This window comes from Gorilla gorilla, chromosome 2 (genome assembly GCF_029281585.2).
Source record: "Gorilla gorilla gorilla isolate KB3781 chromosome 2, NHGRI_mGorGor1-v2.1_pri, whole genome shotgun sequence".
NCBI classification, from domain to species: domain Eukaryota; kingdom Metazoa; phylum Chordata; class Mammalia; order Primates; family Hominidae; genus Gorilla; species Gorilla gorilla.
In genome coordinates this window covers 25,631,057-25,654,114 of record NC_086017.1, presented here as the reverse complement: position 1 = coordinate 25,654,114, position 23,058 = coordinate 25,631,057, and the positions used below count along the sequence as shown (strand labels likewise).

At 36.0% G+C, this 23,058-nt stretch overlaps 1 protein-coding gene across 7 annotated transcripts in view; it reads left to right on the top strand.

The window, feature by feature from the left end:
• ANKRD28 (ankyrin repeat domain 28) overlaps positions 1 to 23,058 on the top strand; it is a 195,011-nt gene that overhangs the window by 32,810 nt on the left and 139,143 nt on the right. For 4 of the 7 annotated variants that reach the window (XR_008677968.2, XM_019023464.4, XM_055381098.2 and 1 more), the window contains one exon: positions 16,101 to 16,170. The exons of the other annotated variants lie outside the window; for them this stretch is intronic. Coding sequence is in view for 2 of the 4 variants with exons in the window: in XM_019023464.4 (XP_018879009.1) it covers positions 16,153 to 16,170 (18 nt within the window). In the remaining 2 variants the exon portion in view is untranslated. Of the gene's footprint in view, positions 1 to 16,100; positions 16,171 to 23,058 lie in introns of those variants that run through there. 7 annotated transcript variants of the gene reach the window in all.

Below are 23,058 nucleotides of genomic sequence, written 5' to 3'. Positions count from 1 at the left end.
ATGCCACCACACCCGGCTAATTTTTGTATTTTTAATGGAAATGGGGTTTCACCATGTTGGCCAGGCTAGTCTCAAACTCCTGACCTCAAGTGATCCGCCTACCTCGGCCCCCCAAAGTATTGGGATTACAGGTGTGAACCACCGTGCCTGGCCTATTTTAACTATCTTAAGTATATAGTTTAGTGGCACTAAGCACATTCACTTCGTTGTGCAAACATACCACCATCCATCTCCAGAACTTTATCTTCCACAAATGAAAATCCATACCCATTAAACAATAACTTTCCCTGTCTCCTTTCCCAACCCCTGGCAACCACCATTCAGCCTCATATAAGTGGAGTCATACAATATTTGTTCTTTTGTAACTGGCTCATTTCACTGAGCAAAATGTCGTCGAGGCCCATCCATGTTGTATTATAGCATATATAAGAGTTATTTCCTTTTTAAGGCTGAATGATACTCCACTATATGTATAAACCACATTTTGTTTATCCATTCATTCATTGATGGACACTTGGGTTGCTTCCCAAGTATCTTTTTGGCTACTATGAATAATTCTATGAACATGAGTGTACAAATATCTATTTAAGTCTCTGCTTTCAGTTCTTTGGGGTATATACCTGGAGTGGAGTTGCTGGATCATACAGTAATTCTGTGTTTAATTTTTTGAGGAATCACTATACTGTAATGTATGCATTAATGATTGTACCATTTCACATTCCCACCAGAATCTGTATATACACCAATCTGTATATACCTTGCCAACATCTGTTATATTGTGGATGCTTTAATTTTTTTTAATAATAGCTATTCTCGTGTATGAAGTGGTATTTCATGACTTTGGTTTGCATATCCCTAATGATTTGTGATGTTGAACATCTTTTCATGTTGTTGATTGGCCATTTGTATACCTTTTGATAAATGTCTATTCAAGTCCCTTGTCCATTTAAAAATTTGTTGTTTAATTGTAGGATTTCTTTATATATTCTGGATATTAATCCCTTGTCAGATTTGTAGTTTGCTAATATTTTCTCCTGTTCTCTGCATTGCCTTTTCACTCTGTTGATAGTATCCTTCTCTGCATAAAAGTTTTAAACTTTGACAAAGTCCAATTTAACTTTTTTCTTTTGTTGCCTGTGGTTCTGGTGCCATAGCCAAGGAATCACTGCCAAATCCAATGTCATGAAGCTTTTCCCCTGTGTTTTCTTCTAAGAGTTTTACAGTTTTAGCTCTTACTTTGAGGTCCATTAATTTTAGCCCTTACTTTGATGCATTTTGAGTTAATTTTTGTGAGGTAAGGGATCACATTTATTCTTTTGCATGTGGGGAAATCTAGTTTCCCCAACATTATTTGTTGAAAAGACTGTCTTTTGCCCCCATTGAATGGCCCTGGGACCCTTGTCTAATGTATGTAAGGGATTATTTCTGGGCTCTCTTTCATGCCATTGGTCCTATGTCCATCTTTATGCCAGTTTCACTCATTTGATTGTCATAGCTTTGTAATAAGTTTTGAAATGTGGAAGTATGAGACCTTCAAGTTTGTTCTTCTGTTTCAGAATTGTGGCTATTCAGAGTCCCTTGAAATTTCATATTAATTTTATGTTAGATTTTTCTATTTCTGTAAAAAGCATCGTTGGGATTGTGATAGGAATTGTATTGAATCTGTAGATTGCTTGGGACAGTATTGACCTCTTAAAAATATTAGGTGTTCCAATCCATGAACATGGGATATCTTTCCATTTATTTGCGTCTTTCTTTCAGCAACATTTTGTAGTTTTCATGTACAAATCTTTTGCCTCTGTGGTTAAGTTTATTCCCACATATTTTCTTTTTGATACTGTTGTAAGTGGAATTGTTTCATTTTCTGTTTGGAAATTAAGCATATGGAAATGCAGCTGATTTTTCTATGTTTATTTTTGTATCTGGTAACTTGGCTGAATTTGTTTATTAATTCTGATGCAGGGTCTCTCTCTGTCACCCAGGTTGGAGTGCAGTGGCATGATCATGGCTCATTGCAGCCTTGACCTCCCAGGCTCAGGTGATTCACTTCAACCTTCCCAGTAGCTGGGACTACAGGCACGCACCACCATGCCCAGCTAATCTTTAATTTTTATGTAGAGACAAGGTCTCCCTACATTGCCCAGGTAGTCTTGAACTCCTGGTCTCAAGCAGCCCTCCTGCCTGTGCCTCCCAAAATGCTGTGATTACAGGAGTGAGCCACTGTGCCCGGACTTTTTGTGGAATCTTTAGGATTTTCTACATAGATGATAATGCGGTCTGCAAACAACTAATTTTACTTCTTTCCCAACTTACTTTTTTTTTCTTGCCTATTAGTTTTAATTCATGGAGAAATAAGAGATGCTATTAAATGGTTTTAACTTTAAAATTTGTTTATCCAAAGATTTACTATGGAAAATATATCTTGAAACTTTTTCATGTTACTCTCTGGAAAGCTGTGGGGTTTTTATTTACAAAGTGAAAAAGATGGTCTACGCTGTAATGAATATTTACCTCACGACTTCAGATTTATAACAGGATTTTGTCTTTTGTTTCTTTTCCTTTCTCAGAATCATAGATGCAATTTTCTTGTAGTCCTTGACACTGTGCATGCCTTTTGTGTTTTCATTTGCTTTTAAAGGTAATTGTTAGCATTTAATTGTGGAGTTTTTATTGTTTAAAATATTTGTATAAGATGCCTATAACTGGTATTACAGCTGTATAAAATATGAAGTCATTTTAAAAAGATGATATACTGGAAATAAACTTTCTATCATTTAGCCTGCCTTCCTTACTATTCCCCAGCCCCTAGTAACCACCATTCGCCTCTCTGCTTCTATGCTTTTGACTTTTTTAGATTCCACTAATAAGTGAGATCATGTGATCTTCGACTTTCTGTGCCTGGCTTATTTTGCCAACATAACTCTAGGTTCACCTATGTTGTTGCAGTGACAGGATTTCCTCCTCCTTTAAGGCTGAATAGTATCCCAGGGTGTACATATACCACTTTTTTTTCATTTATTGATGGACACTTAGATTGATTCTATGTTTTGGCTATTTTGAATAATGCTGTAATGAAAGTGTGAGTGCACATATCTCTTTGACATACTGCTTTCATTTCTTTTGGTTATATACCCTGTAGTGGGATTACTGGATCATATGGCAATTTTATTTTTAATTTTTTGAGGAACCTTCATACTGTTTTCCATAATGGCTGTACTAATTTACATTCCTCCCCAACAGTGGGTAGGGGTTCTCTTTTCTCCACATCTTTGCCAGCACTTACCTTTCATCTTTTTGATAGGAGCTGTTCTAACAGGTGTGAGATGATATCTCATGGTTTTAATTTGCCTTTCCCTGGTGATGAGTGAACTTTTTAAAAAATATATACTTGGCCATTTGTGTCTTCATTTGAGAAATGTCTAATATAGGAGATTTTAAAGAAAGGAGAATGACCTACAGGCATACCATACTTGCATAACTGTATGAAGAACTCTGTAGTCCTAATTTGTATGTATATGTAATATTGATCTCTCCCTTGCACTTTCATGGCTTTAGTTCCTGCTGCTGTCATTTCTTATTGGACTAATGCAGTAGTTCTCTGGCCAGTCTACTCTTCTCCAGTTTTGCTGCCATTTCAGTTCATCTTCTACACTCAGACCAATCAGTGATCTTTCTTGAAAAATGGTTTTAATCAAATAGAAATGTTCAGACACACAGGATAAAATAAAATATAAACCTAACTACCTATCACTAGGAATAAACAGCTGTGAATACTTTGCCATATTTGCTTTGTGTCTCTTAAAGAATGAAATATTTACATGTATAACTAGAGCTCTGCTCCCCTTTTTTCCTAGGTAACCACCTTGGAAGTTAGCTTTTATCATCTAGGCTTTTTTCACTTTTACTGTGTTTACATATCCATAAACAGTATAATATTACTGTTATGTTTTCTAAAATTTTAAATTAATGGTATGCTTTATGTATCTGTTTATCACTGCTTTTAAAATTTATCCATGATAATACATTTGTTGTAATTTCTACATATCTGTATCTTTGGGGATACCCCAAAAGCCCTGATTTGACCACTACACAATCTGTGCATGTAACAAAATTGCACTTGTGCCTGATAAATCTATACAAATAAAAATAATAGTTGCTGTATATCTGATACAAATAACCTGCTGTTTATCTATTTTCTTAACATTCTATAGTTAGGTATCTTCTAGTTTTAGTTATTACAAATAGTGTTGTAGAAATTCTAGTACAATGTGTATCTTTTTTGTACAGTTTCTCTGAGATTGATATGTGGAGGTAAAATTGCTGGGTCATAGGATATAGACATGTTCACCTTTATTATGTAATTATTATTTTCTTCAAAGGGGCTGTACTGATTATATTGCCACAAGCAATTGAGTAAGAGTCATTCTTTACTCTCAAACTTGCCGATAATTATTTTAGTTTGACTTTCATTTTGGCATTCTGATGTATATGAGTGATACTTTGTTTTAATTTGCATTTCCCGGATTTCTAAAGAGATAAAATATATTTTTATGTATTTTTGACAAGTTAGATGTTTTTTGTGAATTGCCTATTTTTTCTTTGCTTTGTAGTGGTAAGTATATATCTCTATTATCTATCTATCTGTAGGTAGGCTATGAATCTTTTATTGGTTTTGTTATACCTCTCAATCTGTGGCTAGTCTACTTTGTTTTAGGGGTCACTCATTCAGAACTTTTAAATTATAGTATGATCATTCTTATCAATCTTTTATGGGTTTTTCCCCCTGTTTGTGTTGTGTAAGAAACAAGGTCTTAAAAAATATTCTGTTTCTTCTAAAAATTTGCAATTTTTTTTTCCATTTAGTTTTCTGAATGACCTAGAATTTTATTCTTGTATACGATGTGCAGTTCAACCTTCCTCCCCCACCGCCGCTAATTGGCTCTTTACTCTTTGGTCTTCCATATAAATTTTTAAAACATTTTGAAGTGCCATGAAAACTGTTGAGCATCACTGATATTCCATTGAGATTATGGATTTAATTTGAAAAATTAGCGTTGTACAGTATTGAATCCAGAAAAGGCAGATGTTTCTTAATGCAACAGCTGCTTCCAACCTCATGCCTATCGTCTGCCCATGAATTTACTCCCAGTTGCCATCAGACAAGAATTGCTTTTCTTTCTGTTCATTTAATCTTGGATGCGTGTGCCTCATTGGCAGACACTATCCTTAAATCATTCCGTAAAAAGAGATTCTGGGAAATGTAGTTTAAGATTTCTGCCCTGTGATGCGGAGAGTACTGGTAACGCAAATTTTACAACAGATAAGCCAAGCATATCAAATCTATTCTTGATTTTCTCCCCCTTTTAACACACAAGTTGGCTTATTTGATTGTTTTGTACTACCCCTCACCCCCAATATATCTTGGAGATCTTTTTCAGTGGGATGTGCATTGAAAATTTTGCTAGTGATTGCCAGTTGCACAGAGGCTGTATCAATGTATATTTCTACCAGTCTGTCCTCCTGCATCCTGGTCAACTTTGCATCCTGCCCTCTTTATTAGGAATGCCTTTTACCAATGAGTTTAAACCAACTCCTTGTTCTGTAAAAGTAAGTCGTTTTGACATAAGTGATACCTGATAGCAAGTGTGCACATGCACACACTCAGCACACCAATAGTGTGTTTTATTATTTGTAAATATTTTCCTTGTGTCCATTTTTAGGCCTGGGCCTTCTTAGTCATCAAACTATCAGAGCTAATTTTTTCCTAAGTTTTATTCTTTCTGATGCTAAATAGAATTGCTTTCTTAATTTCTTATTTTTGGATTGTTCATTGCTGGTATATAGAAAAGCAACAGATTTTGTGACTTTATCTTATATTCTGCAACTTTGCTGAATTTGTTCATTAGCTCTGATAGTTTGTTTTTTTTAATTCTTGGCCAAACATAGTAGCTCACACCTATAATCCCAGCACTATGGGAGGCCGAGGCAGGCAGATCGCTGAAGCTCAGGAGTTCAAGACCAGCCTGGGCAACGTGGTGAAACGCCGTCACTATCAAAAATACAAAAAACTAGCCGGCTGTGGTGGCACATGCCTATGGTCCCAGCTACTCAGGAGGCTGAAGTGGGAGGATCGCTTGAGCCCAGGAGGCGGAGGTTGTAGTGAGCTGAGATGGCGCCACTGCACTCCAGCCTGCATGACAGAATGAGACCCCATCTCAAAGAAAACAAAACAAAACATTCTGTAGGATTTTCTATGTATAACATCATATCTGCAAATAGAGATGATTTTTTGGTTTGTTTTATGACTTTCCAATTTGAATGGCTTTTATTTCTTACCTAGTTGATCTAGTTAGAACTTGTAGAACAGTGTTGAATAAAAGTGGTGAAAAGTGGCATCTTTATCTCTCTCCTGATCTTTGAAAGAAAGCATTGAGTTTTTCACCCTTAACTGTGATATTAGCTGTGGGTTTTTAAATAAATGTTCTTTATCATGGTAAAGAAGTTCTCTTCTATGATGTTGAGTGTTTTTTATCATGAAAACATACTGGATTTTATAAATGCTTTTTCTTTGCATCAGTTGAGATTATAATGTTTTTATTCCTTTCATTTTATTAATGTGATATATTAAATATTTTAAAGTGTACAACCACCCTTACATTCCTGGTTTAAGTCCCACTTGGACATGGTCTACAATTCTTTCAATATGCTGCTGAATTTGGTTTGCTAGTATTTTGTTGAAAATTTTTACATAATCATAAGGGATGTTAGTTTATTGTTTCCTCATGATGTCTTTTTCTAGTTTTGGTATGAAGTGTCTAGTTTTGGCCTCAAGAAATGTGAATATCCACTTGTCCTAGCGCTATTTGTTGAAGAGTATTCAAGTGCTCCCTCTTCTTTTATTTTGAGAAGAATTTATGTTGATTCTTTAAATTTTTGGTAGACTTCATCAGCAAAGCCATATAGTCCTAGGCATTTCTTTGTTGGGAGGTTTTAATTCTTGATTCAATCTCTTTATTTGTTATAGCAGGGATCCGCGACTGCCAGGCCACAAATGGTCCACGGCCCATTAGGAACTGGCTGCACAGCAGGAGGTGAGCAGCCTTCAAGGGAGCATTACTGCCTGAGCTCTGCCTCCTGTCAGATCAGTGGCAGCATTAGATTCTCATAGGAAGCCTGTTGTAAACTGTGCATGCAAGGGATCTAGGTTGTGCACTCCTTAGGAGAATCTAATGCCTGATGATTTGAGGTGAAACGATTTCAGCCCAACGCCCCCCGCTCCATGGAAAAATTGTCTTTCACAACACCAGTCCCTGGTGCAAAACAAGGTGGGGGACCACTGTGTTATAGGACTGTTCAGTTTTCTATTTCTTGGGTCAGTTTTGATAGTTTGTATGTTTCTAGGAATTTGTCCATTTTGTATAAATAGGCTAATTTGTTGGCTTACAATTATAACCTTAACAATAGTACTCTTTTATAAGGTCAGTAGTAATGTGCCTACGTTTGTTTTTTATTTTAGTAATGTGGGTCTTCTTTTTGTCAGTCTAGCTAAAAGCTTATCAGTTTTGTTGATGTTTTCAAAGAACTAGCTATTTTCTATTTTAATTATTTTATTCTTTAGCTCCAGAATTTCTATTTAGTTCCTTTCTGTGACTTCTATTTTTTTTAACATCAGTATTCTCTAATTGGTGAGATGACATTCTGGTTCCCTTTAGTTCATTGTCCAGGGTTTTTTTTTTTAGTTCTGTGAGCATATTTAAGGCAGTTGATTTAAAGTCTTTGTCTAGTAAATTCAGTGTCTGGCCTTCCTCTGGAACAATTTCTGTTAATTTCTTTTTCTCTTGTGACCAGGATATAGTTTGATCTTTATTTGCATGCCTCAAATGTTTTTGTTGGAAATTGGATATTTTGAATATTGTAGCTGGAGAGCCAATGTTTCCCCCTCCCTGGGGATTGTTGTTGCTGCTTGTTCTGGTGGTTGTTTAATGAGTCTTTTAAAACTATTTTTGTAAAGTCTGTGTTCTTCATTGTGTTTGTCCACTGAATTCTCTGTTCATTCTCTTGGCAATCGGCTATAATTTGGCAGAGGTTTTCCTAAATGCCTCGATCTCCCCCCAACAACTCCCCAAAAAAGCCCAAACAAAAACAAACTCTCCTAGATTTTAGAAATTGCTTCTGTGTTGGGGTACATAATGCTCAGCCAAGCTTCTTACAGTTCTGTCCTAGTCTTCACTTTTTGCTTGCGCAGAGCTGAAAGATCAGCCAGAGGTGAAAGTTTAGGGTCTTCATGAGTCTTCTCTGAGCATATGGCCAGTCCTGGACACGCATGTGGCCTCTAGGTTTTCTATTATATATGGGAGCTTTCAAAACCTTTATTTTCATATGCATGTCCTTCTCCAGCTTCTTCCTTCCTGGGTCTTTAGATGTTTATTGTTTGCCCCAGTTGTTACCTGTTACACACAGATGAGAGAGAAATGCTTTTCACAGACACCACTGGGAAAGACGCTTCAGTACTAGGAATCTCCAAGCATGGTGGAACAAAGACAAGCCCTTGACCCAATCCTTCAGGGAGCCACTACATAGTTCAAAACATACAACCACAATTTTTTGAGAATAAGGTCCATATTAGTTTATCTGGTACCCACAACAGGCACCAGATGTGGGCTGCTATCATGGATGCTGCCATGTAGGGGGAGTTGGGAGTGGTGTGCAGTAAATTAAAATTCCACAGCGTTTTCCTATGAAAACCTAGCAGCATCTTTCTTCATTATATGTTCCTCTGGTTGTTATAAGGTTTTAATTGAATTCTAGAATTATGAAAATGTTGATTCTGGCTGTTTTGCCACCTATTCATTGCTTTGTGAAGGGATGGAGATTTGGAGTTCTTATTCTGCCATATATTGTGATGTTATTCCCACTTTTTTGAGTGAGCTGAATATAAGTAGATATAATGTTCATTATCTTGAGCCATGAAAAAGCCTAATTTGTTTAATATATTGAGTTTAAAAGTAAGGATTGTCCATCTTTACATTTTCTAAAAAGTTAAGCCTTTCTTCAGATACTTGAATATTCCTGTTAACATAGAGAAAAATACCATTTGTCTGTTGCTAGCTAGTCATTTTATTGAAGTTGTTTTTGCCAGATTTTAAGGAACATAACTGCTGAGTTCCTTTTGCTTTTTGTAGTAAGCTCACCATTCTAAGAAATCATTAATTTGAATCAGTCTTTCTCAAATGAGGGGTGTTATTGTTCTCCGGGGGACATTTGGCAATATCTGGAAATATTTCTGGTCATCACAATTTAAGGGAATGAGTTATGCTACTGGCATCTAGTGGGTAGAGACCAGAGATGCTACTAAACATCCGGCAATGGATAGGAGTGGACCCCATGACAAAGAATTATATGTCCTAACATTGAGAAACCCTGATGTGGATTTACCAGATCTAGATTTCCTTAAATTGGTTCATAATGTATTGCTATAAAGTTTAGTGACTAAATTTGGACCTAACCAGTTTAACTTTTTCAGAATGAAGTGTCAAAAAAGGAAAACAGTATTATCTGTGAATAGGGTAATAGGGAGATGTCAATCTAAAATTGCATTATTTTTTTTGTGATATCGTCATATAATTGAATTTCTTTAATGTTAATAATTTAATTATTAAACTTTGTCATGCAGAAAAGACATTAATGAACCCCTGTGAATTAAGACCAATTACCAATTTTACCATTCCTCAATGTCTTTGGAGTATTTTGAAGCAAAATTAATTTGCATTTCATTTTGTGTGTGTGTCAGATGTCTTGAAGGTTAGTTTGTTAGAATAGATCTAAACAGGATTTAAACATTGCATATGATTAGTTTCCTAAGTCTCTTTCTCTACTAGGTTCCCCTTCCCTTTTAAAAAATGAATGTATTTATTGAAGAACTTGTGTCATTTGTTCTGTAGGATTTCCCACATTCTACTTTAGCTGATTGTATCTTCACAGTGTTGTTTAACATATTCCTCTTTTTTTTTTGGTAAATCAGTAGCTTTAAAGATTTTATTAGATTCCACTGTTGTTTGTTTTTAAGAAAGACTGTCAGGTATAATAAAGCAATTGTCAATATGCATATAGCCACCTATCACTTTATCCTGTATGTCATGTGTATTATAGGTTGATATATATGCATATATATACACACATACAGACATGTAGATAAACGTACGTACATTATTGCACAAGTGGGTGCATAACAAGTTGCTCTATTCCTAGTGATAATACCAGTCTGTACAAATGTTGTCAACTTGATTCATCATGTTTCCTACCAACCCTTTACCTAATGTTTTCATTGGGGTTTAGCAAAAATTATTTTTCTTAAATTATTTCCTTTGTAGTACCATGTGACCAAATTAATATTCTATGTACATTCATTATATCTTGGTCATTTGCTTTTGCCTTTGAGGGAAGGGAATATTTTATTAACTCAGCTTGGTCAGTACAGTGCATTGTATATGATAACCATGCCCTATGATTGGTTCTGAACCTTAGCTCTGAATTAGAATCACTTGTTTGAAATTATAAATTCCCAGGCTCCACCCCTAATGATTTCTGATTGGTTTAACAGCCTTTGTGCTGGAAGAAAACAGACTGGCAGAGTAAAATATATCTGTTTCACACATTTTAGTAATTTATTGAGGAAAGCATTGTTTTTTGTAATTCTTAGTACATTGGTATGCATCTGATTCATCTGTGTAACTTGTAACAGGCAATCATAGTTCATGATTTACAAGGAATACAAACAGTATAATGTAAAAATTGTCTCTTCCATCTCTATTCACATCAATCCCAAGTCATCTGGTTTCCTGTACTGTAGCCAACCAATATTATTTTGTTTATACTTAGAGATTTTATGACTATATAAGCAAGTATCAGTTACCCTCATTTTCCAAATGAATTATCCAGTTGTTTCAGGATGATTTGTTGGAAAGATAATATTTTACTGTCTTGAACTGCCTTTGTACCTTTGTCAGAAATCAGTTGACTATATATGTGTAGCTCTATTTATGGACTCTTCTGTCGCATTCCATTGGATCTATATGTTTATTCTTACTCCAATATCACTATCTTTGCTTTCTTTCTTTCTTTTTTTTTGAGAAAGGGTCTTGCTCTATTGCCCAGTCTGGAGTGCGGTGACATGCTCTCAGCTCACTACAGCTTTGACCTCCCAGGCTCAAGCAATCCTCCCACCTCAGCCTCCCAAGTAGCTGGGACTACATGTGGACGCCATCATGCCTGCTTAATTTTTAATTTTTTTGTAGAGACAGGGTCTTGCCATGTTGCCTAGGCTGGTCTTGAACTCTTGGGCTCAAGCAGTCCTCCCACCTTGTCCTCCCAAAGCACTGGAATTATAGGCATGAGCCAATGTGCCTGGCCTTACTGGAGCACTCTAGTAGTATGAATCCCTCAATTTTATTGATTTTCAAAATTGCTTTGGTTTTTCTAATTTCTTTTCCTTTCCATATGAATTTCACATCAGTTTATTGATTTCTACAAAAAAGCCCACTGAGATTTTGACTGTGATTACTTTTCACCTATAAATTGAATGAGGAAAAATTGAAATTATAAGAATATTGAGACTTCCCAACCATGAGCATGGTACAGTAGTTTCCCATTACCCACTGTTTTGGTTTCTATAGCTTGAAACACCTGCAGTCAATTATGGTCCAAAAATATTAAAGTATCTTGTGAGAGACCACATTCATCTCACTTTCATTTTACAGTGTGTTGTTAAAATTGTTCTATTTTATTATTAGTTGTTGCTAATCTCTTACTTTACCTAATTGATCAGTTAAACTTTATCATAGAGTATGTATGTACAGGCTGAGTATTCCTAGTCTGAAATGCTTGGGACTAGATGTGTTTGTAATTTTGGAATATTTGCATAAATGTAATGAGAGATCTTGGGGATGGGACCCAAGTCTAAACACGAAATTCATTTGTTTCATATACATCTTATACGTGTAACCCAAAGGTAATTTTGTAAACTATTTTAAATTTGTGCATGAAACAAAGTTTCTGTTAAGTACTTATTTGTGGAATTTTCCACTTGTGGCATCATATAAGCACTCAAAAAGTTTCAGAGTTTAGAGCATTTCAAATTTTGAATTGCCAGATTAAGGATGTTCAACCTGTGTCGGACAAAACGTAGTATATATAGGGTTCAGCACTACCTGAGATTTTTGGGCTTCCGTGGAGTGAGGGAGGGGTGGCATATATCCTCTGTGGATAAGTGGGGAGCTCCTGTATCTATTTTCTTTATGTTGTCTCTGATGTCTTTCATCAGTATTTTGTGATTTTCAGCATACAGAATCTGTACGTATTTTGTTGAATTTATACCTTAGTATTTTTGAGTTTTGGGGTATTATTATAAATGGTACTGCTTTTTGTTTTGATTTCCAGTTGTTCATTGGTAGTATGTAGAAACAGCAATGGTAATCTATGACTTTGCTAAACTTATTAATTCTAGGCACTTTTTAATAGATTCCATGGAATTTTCTATAAAGACAATCATGTTGTCTGTGAATACAAGCACTTTTATTTCTTCCCTTCCAAACTATATATCCCTTATTCCTTATACCCTTATGGCAGTGCTCTTTCTTTCAATATGATATTAAGTAAGAGTGATGAAGAGCAGGCATTCTTGCTTGTATCTCATCTTAGGAAGAAATTAGTGGTTTCCTGGTAATTTTATATTTATTTAAATATATAAATCTCAGTATAGCGATCACTTAGCAAAGGAATCTTGGTTAATTTTATTTACTAGGTTGCCCTCCAGTTTTCCTCATAGGATTCATCAACTGGTATATCTTGTGATTCCTAAGGAACTGTATGTCTGTCTGTCTCCCTCTGTCACAGATACACACAACAAACTTTTAGGAGAGCACTTATTGCACTGCTTTGTAGTTTACTTTTTATTTCTCTTTCTCCCTTATTAGAAGGTGAGTACTTAGAGCAATAAGAAATGGTGCCTACCGGTAGCTCTAGGAACTTAATGTTGTGAGCAATTGATATTAGGTTGGACCATATGAAATTGCTGATGTTAGTTTATAACCTATGAAATTTTCTATCTAGTTGGGACAAAAACAAAATAACAAGGAAAAAAAAACCATGGTACTTCTGCTGACAAGATAAAATCATCAGTATGTGAAATGTGTGCATGAGAAATTGTTCATCACTGTTACATGTTAAGGAAAATCGTAGAGGTGGACATACTGATGAAATGAGTGAGACACAGCCTCTACCTTAAACGATGCTCACTCTGTGGAAGACTGGGCCTTTACAGTATTCAGATGTGTGCTTTTGTTTGGGTTTCTTTTGGTTTTGGTTTTGTTTTCTTACAGAGACAGGGTTTTGCTGTGTTGTCCAGGCTGGTCTCCAACTCCTGAGCTGAAGTGATCCTCTCACTTTGGCCTCCCAAAGTGCTGGGATTACAGGCATGAGCCACTGTGCCTACCTCCCTCCTCTTTTTTAATAGAGATGGGTTTTCAGATGTGTTTTAACTCTATGATTAATCTATGCACAACCTATGCACATATTTACTCTCAGTTTGGATTTACTCATTATCCTAGCTTCCTATCTCTCAGTGTCTTGGATTATAAGACACTTTGGCAATAACTTCTATATATAAATTGAGAAGATTGACATACTTTGATAATTTTATATGAAAAGATGCTCTTATACATTTTTCAGTTGTTTCATGTAACTTAAATGTTTGTTAGTTAGCATCTAGTGGGTTAAATAGTGTAGTAAAATAAAGTGCACCAAACACTTTTCCTTTTGAAGCAACTTTATAGAACAGAAAGACTTTAAAGCAGTCATAGTCATAGCAGGAAAAATAAAACTTTCTTACTTGAATATTTCTGTGTAGTGTTTTTTAAATTGTAAATTATAGGTGAAGAGACACTGTAGTATTTTTTATCCTTAGGCTGTTAACTTAAGCTGGTCTTAATAACCCCATATTACAAATCAGGGAAAAGGAAATACATGAGAGATTTTGTGTAAGTTTCATGAAACCCGAAACTATTCTTGTGTTTACTGCTATATTCCGTGCATTTAGCATATAAATAGTTATTAACAAACAATTATTGAGTAAATATTTCTGGAGGTAGGAGGCTAGGCTAGGTGGATTTGGTTAAAGTAAGAAAATTTAATTTTTGTATAATATATGTAAATTTTAGTTAATACAATGAAAATCATTGCAATTACATGTTGCCTGATAAGCATCAAGAGCCACACAGTTTTTGAGGCGGTTTGATTTGGTAAATGCCATAGTAACAGAAGGCGGTTTTCAATCAGTCAGAAATATGCTCGTGATATTGTTTTGAGCTTGACTATTAATATAACAAGATTAAAACATAATTATGAAAACCTGTAAAGCCTCTTCTATTTGAAACCTTTGTTTAAAATACATGACTCAGGGAAGACATTAACTTTGTAAATGGACGTACTGAAGAAATTAATTTTCTTTGGTATTTGCTGCCACCATATGGCAGACTAATTCTATTACCATATCTGTTACATGCTGTAGAACCTAAAATAATGTACCTTTAATATTTTCTGATGAGGTTGATTTGTTCATAAGTAATTTTGACAAGAGAAGAAATAACAGATTCTTATGTTTAGAACTATAGCTGACCTTCCTCCAGCTATCCAAGGATAGTTTATGTCTTCTAACATTTTAGAAGGCATTAATTACTACAATAGTAATTACTATAACAAAGATGATTCTTTGTCATAGCATTGATGACGATTCTTTCAGAACAATAAGAAGTGTGTGGGTGGTGCAATGGCTCACTCATGTAACTCCAGCACTTTGGGAGGCCAAGGCAGGAGGATCGCTTGAGCCCAGGAGTTTGAGACCAGCCTGGGCAACATAATGAGACCCCATCTCTACAAACAAATTAAAAAATTAACTGGGTGAGGTGATGCACGCCTGTGGTCCCAGCTACTCAGGAGGCTGAGGTGGGAGGATCATTTGAACCCAGGAGGTTGAAACTACATTTGGGCCACTGTACTCCAACCTGGGTGACAGGGCAAGATTTTGTCTCAAAAGAAAAACAAAAGAAATGTGGTTGGCCCCACACTTTAATGTAGGGAATGTAATTCTGACATTTGTTCTTTCTAGGTCATTGCACTTGAGAATTATGGCTCCATAATTTTTTAGGCCTAATTTTATTTATGTGAAGACAAGCCATTTCACTAAAATTAACTTGTGGGAATTTTATTTTTTATCTTGGGAAAAGTATTATATAAGAATATGTAATATTCTTAGAAAAATTATTATATATGAATTTTAAAATAGAAGCAACCCAAATATTTACTCTTAGGAAATTAAATACAGTATTTTTGAATGGAATGTCATATTCAGGGTGTTGCGGAATATTTAAGGTCCACATTGTTAAATGAGGAGTGATGGAGACAAGCAAGTTACTAAATAATATGTATGTATTATCCTAACCTTTAAAAAAGTATATATATATATATACTTTTTATATAATATATGTATAAAATTACCAGTTTTCTTTGAGAGATATTGCAGTGATTTCTTAAATTTATGTATTACTGAAATGAGTATGTTCTACATATTCAAAAAGCGTATAGATTGAATATTTTAAACTTTTCATGGGCAGTTTCTTAAATCAACACATCCCCATGGGTAAATAATTGCTGATTAGTAAGTAACTGAATATATTATTAGTGAATGCATTTGAAAAGTTTGTGTGTGTATATGTGTGTGTGTGTGTGTTTGTGTTTAAGATTTATGAGAATGACTTGTTGCTAGGAATTCTAAGAAACAAGCACCACTTTTTAAGTCTCTTCTGGGAAGCCAATTCTGTTTAATATATAAAGAAAGCCTTTAAAAAATGTTTTGTTGCCCAGATTAGTATTTTTTTTCTTGATAGAAGGATAAAAGTAAATTCTGAATTAATAAAATCCAAAGTAAGTTTTTGAATATTATCCAATAATTCAATGTTTTGTTAAGGTACTAGTTATTTATAAATAACATAGCCCTTAATTTCTAGGATCAGCGTATTCTTTCTTTTGATATCTGTTTTCTGCTACAGGCCTGTGATTGGAATTGAAACAGTACAACTGCCTCCACCAGAGGAAAATAGTATGGGAATTCCTATTATGGTAGGTTATTTTCTAGTAGTCTCTTGCAGTAATATAGGCAGCTCTTGTAATTTGTTAGTTTGTTGCTGTTTAAGCCTCCTTGTAACTTAGCTTTCATACATAACTGTATATGAGTAAATACTTAGTGTCAGCCAAAAAGTCCTTTATTGTAGAAACATTTATAGTAGTGGACCCTGTGTTAGTGGAAGACTTAGTATAGCAGTTTTATAATTCAAATAAATTTTCAGTGGAGGGGGCTTATAAATCTAAGATCTCTGTCTTGGAGAAGAAAATGTTAAACAGCTGAAAATAATGGTATCGCAACTAGTTTTATTTTGTTCTGAAATACTAATAAATTACTAAAGGTTTTCAAACTTTGGTTTAGATGTATGCATCCTTTTGCTCATAGCTCATTCTCTTACATGTTAAATGATTGTGGTGCACACTTTAAACATTAACAGTCATTCAGTAATCACTGGGGAACCTCAATTATTTGAGTGACTCCTATGTTTTCATGAAAGTAGTTTTTAAAAAATCTCACAACCTCCAGGTGTGTTGGACTGCAGGCACTAGTGAAGATAGGATAAGCTTGTTTGATATCATTGGTAGTATTTGTTAGGCTTCTTATTTCAGATTCAAACATATTGCAATATTTTTTAGAGTATAAAAGGAGAAAATTATGGCCCAGTAATTGATTTTTTTGTCATTACCAAGGTGCAGTATGCTGTACTTTTTGTTAAATATCTTATGATCCCAAACAGTAATACCATTTGATATCAAGTAGACTTGATGTAAAGTTGTTTCAGAACAAAGAATCATCCTTACTGGGTTTCTGTAATAATTTGTTTTTAGTTTCACTAAAGTTTTGGGGTTTTGGTTTTTGTTTTTTCCTTTGCAACAAGGTCTCACTGTTGCCCAGACTGGAGTGCAGCGGCATGTGATCAGGGCTGACTGCAGCCTCAACCTGCCGGGCTCAAGCGATCATCCCACCTCAGCCTCCCGAGTAGCTGGGACTACAGGTGTATGCCACCATGCCCGGTTGATTTTTGTATTTTTAGTAGAGATGGGGTTGTACCATGTTGCCCAGACTGGTCTTGAACACCTGGCCTCAAAAGTGAACTGCTCACCTCAGCCTCCCAAAGTGCTAGGATTACAGGCCTGAGCCATTGTATTAAACTTTTTAATTTTTTCTCTAAAAAAAAAAAAAAAAGGAGGTGATTAAAAAGCTGTTATGTTGGAAACTGCAGATTTTATTCATCTGTTTTCTGATAGGATAGCGGTAGATTATTGGGAACACACCGTTTACCTGATTGTTTTCTTCAAATTGGAGTGAATCGGGTCACATTCAGGATTCATGTTCCTTTTAGAAATTCTGAATTCTTTATGAAATCTCTGATTGTGAATCTTTACCTGGCCTTTTCAGGAGGGTCTAGATTACCTACCCATGATCCTTTTAAAAAAGTACATAGAATGACTTATTTGTTGTTCTGTGGGGGTGGCTGTTGGTAACTAGAGTTCCATTGGAAATTCACCCCCTCACACACTTTTTAAACCATTTTCTAGCCTGTGGCTTAATAAAGGCTTTAGATGAATTTTAACAATGCCCCTATCCTAATTCTGTTCCCAAATGAGCATTTGGATAATTGGTAAGCAAGACAGAAAAACAACAACGAAATGCCAACTTAATATAGTAAGATTTGATTAAGAAAATGGTAACAAATAGCAGATACCCTCAATATTATATAGCCAGTTTACCTTTTCTTTCCTGGAATGTGTGTTGGAGAAAAGGCAGAGTCACAAATCATTTAGCTCATTTTGCTTTTAATAACTGTATAAATTGTAATTGTCATCTTTTACCACTGGATGGTGCTTTTCCATTGGTTACTGCAAACCCTTTCTAAATTTACCTAAGGGCACCATTTGAAAATTCATTTAAAAAACAGTGAAATTAAGATAATGGTATAGTTTCCCATCTCAGCCTCCTGAGTAGCTGGGACTATAGGTGTACACCGCTGTGCCCAGCTCTATGATGCCATCTTTGATTATCATCTTAGAAACATTTTATTGTTGTTTTGGGGTTTTTTTGCTTGTTTGTTTGTTTGTTTTTTGCCAGAGTCTCACTCTGTTGCCCAGGCTGGAGTGCAGTGCCTCAATCTCAGCTCACTGCAACCTCAGCCTCCTGGGTTCAAGCGATTCTCCCACCTCAGCCTCCTGAGTAGCTGGGACTACAGGTGCGCACCACCACACCTGGCTAATTTTTCTATTTTTAGTAAAGATAGGGTTTTGCTGTGTTGGCAAGACTCGTCTTGAACTCCTAACTGAAGTGATCCACCCACCTTGACCTCCCAAAGTGCTGGGATTACAGGCGTGAGCCACTGTGCCTGGCTTAGAAACATTTTAAATGTATTAACTTTTTAGGTGGTACTATCATTTACATGGCATCTATAGAAAACCACAATTTCTTAATTTATAAGGTTAAAATAAAGGTTTTAAAAAAATTGTCCCTGGCCAGGCGCAGTGGCTCATGCCTGTAATCCCAGCACTTTGGGAGGCCAAGGTGGGCGGATCACGAGGTCAAGAGATCAAGACCATCCTGGCCAACGTGGTGAAACCCCGTCTCTACCAAAAATACAAAAATTAGCTGGGCATGGTGGCGTGCACCTGCAGTCCCAGCTCCTCTGGAGGCTGAGGCAGGAGAATCGCTTGAACCCAGGAGACGGAGGTTGCAGTGACCTGAGATTGTGCCACTGCACTCCAGCCTGGGCAACAGAGCAAGACTCTATCTCAAAATAAAGAAAAATTGTCCCTGGTAATTATTTTGTCTTTTCTCCTATCCCGTAGCTGTTCAAACTCCTTTCACTGAAGCCCTTTCATTTCACAAATACTATTTTCAAATTCTGCTTTTTTAGCTACCAAATGACTTTTTGTTAGCTACCCTACTTAAATGAGTTGAGTACTTAAGTCTGTAGAGTCTATTTGTGATTGTAACAGATTATGGAGATCTTAATTCAGGGAAATAATTTCTTCTAATGAAGCATTCTCTTATTCTTTTAAAGATCAAAATAAAACAGACTCTAGAATAACAGTGTCCCTTAACAACTTACTCTGAGGCCTTGTTTCTCCAGTCTGGTGTGCTGTTATTTCCTTTTCTGTTCTTTGTAGGGTTATTTAGATAAAAAATAAAGTCATAAAAACAAGCATCTTAAACTACGCTGTTCTGTAGTCTGCTCTTCATTTGCTATTTTATAGCTTTCGAGTTATGAATTTAGAGGGGATTGTAGGTCAGCAAGTTTAAAGTCACTCACAGTAGGCTTGGTTTGCCTTTGAGTCTCAGGCTCACAGGAGTTATGGGTTAAATGACTTTGGCTTTGCAGGTTTGCTTCTTGGCAGTGAGTCTTCACATAGGCAGTGTTCAAGTTGTGGTCTTAACTCTTTTTTTTTTATTTATTTTTTTTATTTTTTTTTTTTGAGACGGAGTCTCGCTCTGTCGCCCAGGCTGGAGTGCAGTGGCGCGATCTCGGCTCACTGCAAGCTCCGCCTCCTGAGTTCACGCCATTCTCCTGCCTCAGCCTCCCGAGTAGCTGGGACTACAGGCGCCCGCCACCACGCCCGGCTAATTTTTAGTATTTTTAGTAGAGACGGGGTTTCACTGTGTTAGCCAGGATGGTCTCGATCTCCTGACCTCGTGATCCACCCGCCTCGGCCTCCCAAAGTGGTCTTAACTCTTAGAATGTGAACTTTGTCATGTAACCACTCTAGGCCTTATTTTTCTTACCTATAAAGTTGTGATTTTGTTTAGCAAATAAGGATCATGGCTAAGGACAATGTTACTTAGGGGAAAAAAAAAAAGGAGAGAACAAATTACTCATAATCCTGCCACTGACCTAACTCATCTAGTGTTGATGCTAAAAATGAAAAAGAAAAAAACCTCTTCTATTTAACGTAATTAAGATTATTTTGTATGTACTGCAGTGTTGTATTCCATATAATATTTTTTAGTATATCCCATGTTTTAGAAATTCTTTAAAGATTTTATTTTTAAATATTAGATATAGTTTCACTGTGTGATATATACTATATTTTAAATCATTTTATTGTTCAGCATTTAAATTTTCAATCTTTTGTTGTAAATAATGCTTCACTGAAATCTTGATATGTAAATTTTTATAGGCCTCACATTATTTTCTTATGTCTCAATTCCTGCAAGTAGAAATGCTAGCTTAAAGTTTGAAATACTTATCAATGGTATTGATAGCTGTTGGCAAGTTTTTTTTTTTCTCCCAGAGAAGTTGTCCCAGTTTACTGTTTCACCATCCTACATGGCCTCTGGTTTAAACTAATTGTGATAGCCTACTAACTGTTTTCTCTGCCTTTAGTATCACCTTATTTTTAGGTCATCCTGACACTGTATGCACAGTGAGTTCTTTAAGATACAAGTCTTATTTTATAACTTTTTGCCTTAAAATTCTGTAGGTTAAAGTGTATTTACTCTGTGTCATTCAACACCCTTCATGATCTTGCTGCTGTTTAATTTTCCACCTTATTTTATGCAAACCTATACATTTTGTGGATGAGGAGGTGGGAGGGGGATGTGCTAAGCAGAGGAAACAGCATCTGCAAGGGCATAGCTGCATGAAGTGGCATGGTATACTTGAATTGCAACAAGCACATTGATATGTGTGAAACTTAAAGGCAGGCTGCTGGAAGTCTTTAGTATAGCATACTCAAACAAAATAGTTGACTAAAAGTAGACAACATTTTATCTATGATTTAGAAAAGTAATTGGTGGTGTAGATAATTGTTAATCAGGACTTTTGGTTACAAATGACAGAAATCCAACTCAAATTGGCTTAAATGCAAAAGTATATTTACTGGCCAGGCAAGCAGAGCTAGATCCAGGACATGGTGACAGTGGGTTTCCCATCCTCCCCCGTTCTTTCATTCCTCCTATGAGCAGTTTTTGCTTACTGGGATTGTGTCCTCACAATCCCGAAAGAAAAGAGTATTTTTCTCTGATAGCCTTGGCAGGAAAGTGAAGTCCTGAGGAAGACATTGTCTAGTTTCAGTCATGTGCTCTTTCCTGAACGAGACATGTTGCTAGGGGTGGGTAGTACTCTGGTCAGGCTTGGGTTTCTTGTATGTCTCAGGACCAGAGACTCTCCTTAAAGGAAAGGATCTGTGTGAAAGTACCTGTGTCTGTTACAAGGATGTATAGAACTAGGAGAGTCAACAGTTGAGAGGCTAGTTAGGAGGTAGTTATGATAGCTTAGGTAGGACTGAAGTAGGTTTGAATTAGGTCACTGTGAAGACAGAGTTTAGGAAAACTTTATGTAAAATGCATAGAACTTGGTGACTGACTAAAAGTGGGAGATGAAGTAAGGGAAGGCTACTGTGTGTTGGGCTACTTTGTACATGGTGATGCCATTACTATTAACCAACATGGGAATTCAGAGAAAGAACACTTTGGGGAAGTGGACTGCAGATGATAAGTAGAATTTTGACATGAGATTGTCCAAAAAGAGATTAAAAGGAGCTAGAAAAAAAAAGGGGGGGTGGGTGTAGAAGAAAAACCAAGTGAAAAGGACCAGAAAAGGGACCAGAAAAATAGGTAAAAATATTATGGACACAACAAGAAGAGAGGTTATTGCCCAATATTGTAGAGTAGTTGAGAATAATGATGATTTTGTAATAAATTATCATTGGTGACCTTGGAGCAATTTCATTTGATTGGTGGAAAGCTAGATTGCAGTGGGTCGAAACAATTAAAAACAAACAAACAAAAAAAGGAGTGGTAGCTTGGTGAGGAGGCAGGAAAGCTTTCTATAGGCCAAAATAAAGGAACAGAAGGTTAAACCAAAGCTGTAAGAAAGGAATCAGAATTGAAAAAGTAAGGTCTGTTAGAAGATAGATACAGTCTTGAATGAACCTTTTCCTCTGCAACTACAAGGTCTTCCCATTAGACTGCGAAGTCTTGAAGATTTGATGCCTGAGATGTAAGAAGTACTTAATAAATGAAAGATGGCTATTGAATAAATGAAAGATCATAGAGAAAAAGTTGAAAATACAAATATGTTTGGAAACAAAGCAGAGGGAAGTTGATAGGATTCATCTTTGTTTTTCTTTTTTCCTCTCTGAGGTAGAAAGCCAGGGGATAAGGCCTTTCTCCAACTTACCTTAAAGCATTGCTGTGAGGAACCAGTGGGAAGATCGATGTGAAACATTCTTAAACTAGAAGGTATTGGTCAAATGGAAGGAAGTAATACTTCATTTCTGGCATCTTAATTTTGAATAGGACTTCAAATCCATTGATATTTGGTTCTCACCAGCTCAAAAACCCCATTTGCTTCCTTAACAACTGCTAATTTAACTTCTCTTAGGTGTCTGGTGTGTGGGAAGAGCCAAGCTTCGGAGACAGATGGGTCTGGGTTAGAATCCAGTTTTCCCTACTGCTTAGCCTTGTGATTTTCAGTATTTAATTTGTCCAACTCAGATTTTTTGTCCGTGAAATTGGGATTTAAAAACTAGTTTACAGGCATGTTGTTAGAATTAAGTGAATGTACATAAAGTGCCTACAACCATAGTAGCTATTCAAGTTACCTGGGATGTTTATCCCTGCCCCATATGAGTAGCCAACCTTGTTATGCCTTCAGACTGAAAAATGCCAGATAAAAGTATTATCTTATATTGAAACATTTCATCTTCCTGTTTATTATTCATCGATTTAGCTTTTTATCTCTAAAACTGTGTAATTGTCTTCACAGTGACAGTACTTCAAATATTTTAAAGTTTTCATGTTCTCCCTGATTCCTTTTCAGACAGTATCTTCAGCTTTATCAACCCTTTATGACATGGTTTCTAGATTATGCATTATACTGGCTGCCCTTCTTGAAGGTATTCTAGTTTCATTAC